This window comes from Osmerus mordax, chromosome 25 (assembly GCF_038355195.1).
Source record: "Osmerus mordax isolate fOsmMor3 chromosome 25, fOsmMor3.pri, whole genome shotgun sequence".
In the NCBI taxonomy this organism is placed as follows: domain Eukaryota; kingdom Metazoa; phylum Chordata; class Actinopteri; order Osmeriformes; family Osmeridae; genus Osmerus; species Osmerus mordax.
This window is the reverse complement of record NC_090074.1, coordinates 7,462,038-7,468,928: the sequence shown is the minus strand read 5'-3', so window position 1 is coordinate 7,468,928 and position 6,891 is coordinate 7,462,038. Positions and strand designations below refer to the sequence as shown.

The 6,891-nt window shown below is 47.0% G+C and overlaps 1 protein-coding gene across 1 annotated transcript; it reads right to left on the bottom strand.

Moving 5' to 3' along the window:
• Positions 1-3,063: 3,063 nt before the first annotated feature.
• On the bottom strand, positions 3,064-5,982 carry LOC136933635 (cysteine-rich and transmembrane domain-containing protein 1-like). Its single transcript, XM_067229106.1, has 3 exons — positions 5,502-5,982; positions 4,258-4,585; positions 3,064-3,758 (listed from the first exon to the last, which is right to left on the bottom strand). Exons 2-3 carry the CDS (start codon positions 4,583-4,585, stop codon positions 3,634-3,636), a joined length of 453 nt encoding a protein of 150 aa, XP_067085207.1. The 5' UTR covers positions 5,502-5,982; the 3' UTR covers positions 3,064-3,633.
• Positions 5,983-6,891: the final 909 nt, after the last annotated feature.

The window sequence follows — 6,891 nt, the reverse complement described above, 5'->3', positions numbered from 1 at the left end:
CAGGGCCAGGGCCCACAGCACCCCCTGAGGCCTGGCTGGCTCTGGGCTCAGTACTGGGACACCTGGAGGGGAATAGGGGATCCTGGGAGGACTGAGCGTGTCAGAGACGTGATGTCATGTTGAGACGACTATCCTGACAGATGGAAACTCTTATGGAGGGGGGAATTCCTCTACTGCTGTCTACTACTGAATTTACTATTGACTATATGGCGTTTTGAAACTTTCAAAATAATTTTTCACTCGGTTTTTCTGTTTTGTTCTGGAGGGATCATTCTTGAAAATGGTGAAGGTAAGTGCCACCCACCCTCCTCACTTAAACTTGGCGGCCCCCTCCCCTTCAAATCCAAATGACTTCAGAAAGAATCTTGGAAGGTTCTAGAACTCCTTTGGAGACCTGCAGGTGTCTGTCCAGCTGTGACCAGGTGGGTGAGGGTGGGGATAGCATGTACATAATGTTCCTGCAGAAGACTCCTACAAACTCTGACTAATTAGAAGGAAGAAAAAAACGAGTGAATGGACTCCAAGGTTATTGTAGTTGTTCTCTTAGTTTGCACTAAACGACAATCATGAACAGTTTGTATATATGACAAATTTTCTTTTTGTAAAATACTCTCTTCTAAAAGTGATCTCAAGGTTTTTTTTATTGACTTTAATTTACTGTACAGATATTGAAAATTAATGTAAAACCAATGTGTCGTGCTTTGATATTGTTTATATATTTCCTGGTCCTTTCAAGACCAAGTTCTAATGTGGCTTTAACCTTCACCATACATAACTCAGAAACATGAAGCACTGTCTACAAATGTCTGCAAATGTCTACAAAAAAATGACTAAATATAAATGTAAAACACTGTCCAACTTTCTCAAAAGAAGCAACCTTTCTCCTGTGTGACTTGGTCCCAGGGCGTCTGTAATCAGGCATCCGTAACTGACCACTTGTTCTTCACTCATTCATCACCTTGTGAAGAGGACATTGTTTGATCCTCTTGCTCCCTCTAGTTGTGTATGAGTGTAACTGCTCATCTGTGTATAAAGTCTGTCCAGTGTCCTCGGTCGGTCCATGCATCCATATGTACATGATGATAATAATGATGATACCTGCTGTTGTCATGACGATTCTTCAGTCTAGGGTGAAGAGGACTTTGTGGGAAGTTTATTCTGAATAAACTTTTTTTCCATGATGCTCTGGTCGTGTTTTTCTTCTACTGCCCTCTCTCCTCTTCTGCCCTCTACGCTTTCCTCCTCCCTCCACTTTCCTCCTCCCTCTACTCTCCCCCTTACCCTCTCCTCCAGCCCTCTACTCTCTCCTCTCTCCTCCAGCCCTCTACTCTCTCCTCTCCCCCCCTGCCCTCTCCTCTCGCCTCCTGCCCTCTACTCTCTCCTCTCTTCCTGCCCTATTCTCTCTCCCCCTTGCCCTCTACTCTAGGGAGTCAGATGGCTGAGCGGTTAGGGAGTCGGGTTATTAATCAGAAGGTTGTTGGTTCGATTCCCGGCCGTGCCAAAAATGACGTTGTACCCTACTTGCCTTGGGGGAATGTCCCTGTACTTAATGTAAGTCAGTCTCTCTGGATAAGAGCGTCTGCTAAGTGACAAAATGTAAATGTCCCCCTGCCCTCTCTCCTCTTCTGCCCTCTACTCTCTCCTCTTCTGCCATCTACTCTCGTTTGCCCTCTACTCTTCTGCCCTCTAGTCTCTCCTCTTTTGCCCTCTACTCTCTCCTTCTGCCCTCTCTCCTCCTGCCCTATCTCTTTTCTTCCTGTCCTCTACTCTCTTCTCTCCTGCCTTCTACTCTCCTCCTGCCCTCTACTCTCTCCTCTCCTCCTTCCCTCTCCTCTCTCCTCCTGCCCTCTACTCTCGCCCTGCCCTCTACTCTCTCGTCACCTCTACTCTCTCCCGCCCCCCTACAGCTGAAATATGAAACCAAACCACCTATGTAGCCTATGGGAATAATTCTTATTGTTATTTTGACCTAAACAAGTGGTGATTGTGTTCCGGGTGGGCTGGTGTTGAGAGACTGTGAGAGGTGCTGTCCTCTCTGTTTAGAGGATCCCATCTGTGATAAATGCACACGGTCGTCATGGCAGTCAGGTTTATTTTTACTAGCGTAATTAGCATCTGCTAGCGACATCTCTGACCTCCGACCCCTGTAGACACACGGCAGGCTGGGCGGCTATAACACCTGCTCCTTGGGAAGTGTAAAGTGAGGCAGGTTAATAATATATTCATAATGTGTTCATTTAGCAGACACTTTTATCCAAAGAGACGTACAGAAGGGGATTTGAACGTACAACCTCTTGATCTGCAGTTAAATGCTCTAAGAGAGCTGTACCCACCTAGGACCTTGAACCAGCCTGGATAACAAGGTCCATGACTGGAGGAACGTATTAGCATGTGTTTATCTGGTGTCAGCAGGAAAAGGGAGAGGAGGTAGAGAGGAAAAAGGTTCCTGTCTACCTGTTCTAGCAGCACTAGACAGACTAACCTGTCTGTCTTTCTACCTCTGTGTTAGCAGGACCTGTCTTTCTGTCTACCTGTCTCTACCTGTGTGTTAGAAGGACATGTCTGTCTGTCTACCTGTCTGTCTGCCTACCTGTGTGTTAGCAGGACCTGTGTTAGCAGAACCTGTGTGTCTACAGGACCTGTCTACCTGTGTGTTGGCAAGGCCTGTCTCTCTCTACCTGTTTGTTTGTCTACCCGTCTGTCTGTCCAAACTTGTGTTAGCAGAGCCTTGTTGTCGGTATGGTAAGACAGCAGCTGTTTCCCACTAGTAGATCTGCTGCTGCTACACACATCTGACCTTTCAGAAATAGAAACCGGGCCCTCCCACCACCAAACATCCTAACCCCCCCCCCCCCCCTCCCTCTTGTATAAGCTAGTCTCTGAGGGAGAGGAAGAGGGGGGCAGAATTTACAGACCAAAATTAGCTGCTGGACAAACTCAGCACAAACCTCCCAGTCTAACTGATAAGTCTAATACACTGTCAGTACTGACCCCACTCTTTTAACATGGCTGCCCATGTACTGTTAAGTTCTCTATACTTACAACTGTAAACTAGATTCCATGGAGGGAGAAACAATATTTTTTATTACTGGCAGAAAACCATAAAACATCTCACAATGTTATAATTCAAACACACCTCTTACATGAAAACAGAAATACATCAATATGAGGTGTTAAAATCTAGATGGACAATTTGTTAACATTATCACATGTAAGATCTCACACATTCAACAGGTCTGAGAGGTCAACAGGTCTCTATGTGAGTCACAATAAAAAGGAAAGAACGGACACTTGAGAACGGATGGCTTGTTGAGGGTTGGAGTCAGGGGTCACGGTAATGGACCATTCAGGAAATCCATCTTGTAAACTCTTCAAGGTGCATGATGGTGCATCATGATGGTGTCAGGGTTCAAGGGTGATGGTTCATGGTTCAAGTCAAGGTTCAGGGGTCATGGTAGGGGCCAGGGTTTATGATAGGGTCATGATAGGAGTCTAGGGTCTTGGTGGGGGTCGGGTCAGGGGTCATGGTAAAATCTTAGGGTCTTGGTGGGGGTCAGGTTTCAGGGGTCAGGGTTAATGGTAGGGTCATGACAGGAGTCAATGGTCTTGGTGGGGGTCAGGGGTCATGGTATCTCAGGTCATCATATCCCAGAGACAGCAGCAGCAGAGGGCTGTCCAGCAGGCGGTGAGACACGCCTCCCCCCCCCCTCCTCCTCCTCCTCCTCTTCCCTCTGACCGCCTGTCCTCCACCACGTACACTGGGGAACACAAAGGAGGACAGGAATATTCTACCGCTTCCTACCTCACACATCTGGGACTCCTCTCATCCTCCTCTCCTCTCTCTTCCCTGGCTCCTGCTTCCTCTCGCTCTCTCTCTCTCCCTCTGTCTCTCTCTCTCTCTCTCTGTCTCTCTCTCTGTCTCTCTCTCTGTCTCTCTGTCTCTCTCTCTGTCTCTCTCTCTGTCTCTCTCTCTGTCTCTCTCTCTGTTGCCCTCTTTCCTGTTTACTTATATCCCTCCATCTCTCGCTTCTCTCTCCTCCCCTCTAATTTATTCTCTTCAGTACATCTTGTCCTCTCATTTGTTCGTCTCCCCAGCCCCTGGCTCAACTCTCCCCTCCCTCTACCTGTTCCTCTCTCTGCCCTTCCTCCTCTTCCTCTCTCTACCCTGTCTTTTTTATTCCTAATACTCCATCTCTCTTTTTTCGCCATCTCTCCTCTCATCTGTCCATTCGTTCATCCTCCAGGCATTCTGCTCACCTGTGTTCTTAGCAGGGTCTCCGTACATGGGAGCCCCAGGGGAGCCATCCTGCCAGCCGTACTGGGGGTGGGGGGGCCCTGGGGGGGGCACCTGGTACCCCTGGTACCCCGGCTGGGCCTGGTAGACTCCTGGGGGCCCGGGGGGGAAGGAGCCGGCTGGATAGGCCTGGGTCTGGTATCCCTGGGTGGGGTAGGCCTGTGGCTGGGGGGCGTAAGCTGGGTCTGGGTACCCTGGCTGGGTTTGGTAGGCTGGGGCCATGGGGCCAGGGTAGCCCGGGGCGGTGGGGGGCGGCATACCCCCGTAGGGGGGGGGCTGCTCGTAGTTCATCTGGGGAGGGAGGGATGTGGAGGAAGAGTAGTTGAAACAAGGGGGGAATTTCTCAGCCTTCATTTATAAAACAAGCAGGTAAATATTTTGTTTGCATCCTTCACTCCCTCTTTCTCTGGCCCTCTTCTCTCTCTCTCTCTCATTCATGGAGTCACCGTCAGGAGTCTTGCATCTACATATTGTTCTGGGCACCAAAAATATGCAGATAGACAGGCATACAGACAGACAGCAGACATAAATGTGATGAGTCAAGGCACAGTGTCCATAATCTCTGTCATGTGCCAGAAACACCATGAGACTGGAACACTGGTCACAACCAGGCCTTTAAATGGAATTACTTTATCTGGTGACAGAGATAACTACTGGAGCTTGACGGAATCTTCTATCTGCTCACCACAGTCATTCAGGAGTAAATCTGTATGGTTTATTGTCACTAGGAGTCGTTGGGCTGGATGTGTATAAGCTGAGCGCCTCTGCTGACGGCTGCAAACGGTCTGAATGGACGCCTTGTGGAGGCCAAGACAGAGACTGCCTGCTCTGCCTTGTGACCAACACTGTGAGTGTATGTGTGAGAAAGGACAAGAGAGAGAGAGGAGGATAAACAGAACACATTCCTGCTTCTAATTCGACCGAACATGTGTAAAATTACAGCAGCGGCTCCGCTAGAAATTTTGCGACTGTTTCAGTGGCTCTCCATATGGCATCTGATTCTCATGTTCACTGCCATAAATGAGAACTTATCATCATGGATAGATATTTCCTATTACTTTAACCCCATCTCCCGATTGTTAAAACACCACTCAAAACCAATCACATAAGTTGGCCTACACGGCCGATAGGTTGGAAACAACCTAGTTTAGTTGTCTATAAAAATACATAGGCTAATGCATAAATAAATAAATAAATCACAATTTACCTTAGGGGCTGGAGAACTGAATTGGGGTGTCCCCTCGTTCCGACTGAAGACAAGATAACCTTTTTTACTCTTCTTGATTTGAATTATATAAAAATAAACATTTCCAGAAGACAGGTGACTGCGTTTTTTAATCCCAGTCGCTCAGGGGAGTTCTGTTGCCGTAACTTGCTGATCGGTAACTCGACGACGGAGAGACAGCTGATCCGCGACGGTGGGAAAGAAGTTGATAGACAAACGACAGACTCCGTCCGAACACTCGCAAAAGTAGCGTTTCTTCCGCTGCTCTTTCCGGTTCAACCGGTCAGGTGTAAATTGTAGCCCAGCCTACTGGTCTACTGATGTATAGTAACAAAGTTTATCATTCAATTAAACAAACGATAATGAGGACTAGCTCAACTCAACAGAAGAGAAAACCGAAGTGAATGTACCGGACGCCGTGTCAGGCCTCTGTCACCTGACTTAGTTTTAAATTTGCACCTCGTGGCCTTTTGACTCCCGTTAGCCTACCTCACGCCCTCATCCTTCACGAATGATTAAACCATAGGTCAGGGGCGTCGTTATACTGGGGCACGTGCCCCAGTAAAATCAAAAGTTTGAGTTTTAACAATTTACTTTATTAGTCAGTGCATTCATTTATATTGAGAATCCCTGAAAAAATTAACGCAGTATCCCAATCATCGCTTGTACAAAGTGTTTAACCGAAAACACAAACCGATGCATGCAGAATTCCATGTCAGAGCGCTCTTTTGAGCTTGCAAATAGTCACTGCAGCACGCACACAGAAGTCCAGGGGCCTCGTGTATAAACGTTGTACGCACAAAAAACTTGCGTATGCTGGTTTTCACGCACACTTTGTGATGTATAAAGATTTACTTGAAGTGAGAATGTGCGGGCCGTCACGGAAACTTTTGAGCAGACGTGAGAATGTGCGGACCGTCCGCAAAGTCCAAGGACCATGGCAGAAATTAAGAAGAAATGGTCCGATGTAACATTTAGTCATTTAGCAGACGCTCTTATCCAGAGCAAAACTGTAAAACTTTAAATTAAGAAACGAGTGGTGGTGCATCGTAACAGCATGGCAACTATAGGGTTAGCGTGACATGCATTTCCAGAGTGATTTTGTCGTTCGTTTGACACCCTAAAGTTTAACAGAAGTTATTAAGTGGTGGCGGATTAAACAGAAGGCTATATAGCATTTCCCGTTTTGGCATTTTGATGTGATCATCCACATTAATGATCAAACTTGTATTAGGTAGCCCAAATATTTTTTTTGAATAACTAACGTTATGCCTACGTATTACAGAAACTGTAGTGGAAACTTTATTTTGTAATGTTTGGTGAGTTTCGACACAGTTAGAATTCGCCATGTTACAGAGCCAGACAAGACTTT

Excerpts from the sequence above, each read along its gene's own strand:
- LOC136933635 (XM_067229106.1), bottom strand. The coding sequence starts at position 4,585 with ATGAACTACGAGCAGCCCCCCCCCTACGGGGGTATGCCGCCCCCCACC. Across the intron at positions 3,759-4,257 it reads AGACCCTGCTAAGAACACAG|TGTACGTGGTGGAGGACAGG; the intron begins GTGAGCAGAATG and ends TGTGTTCCCCAG.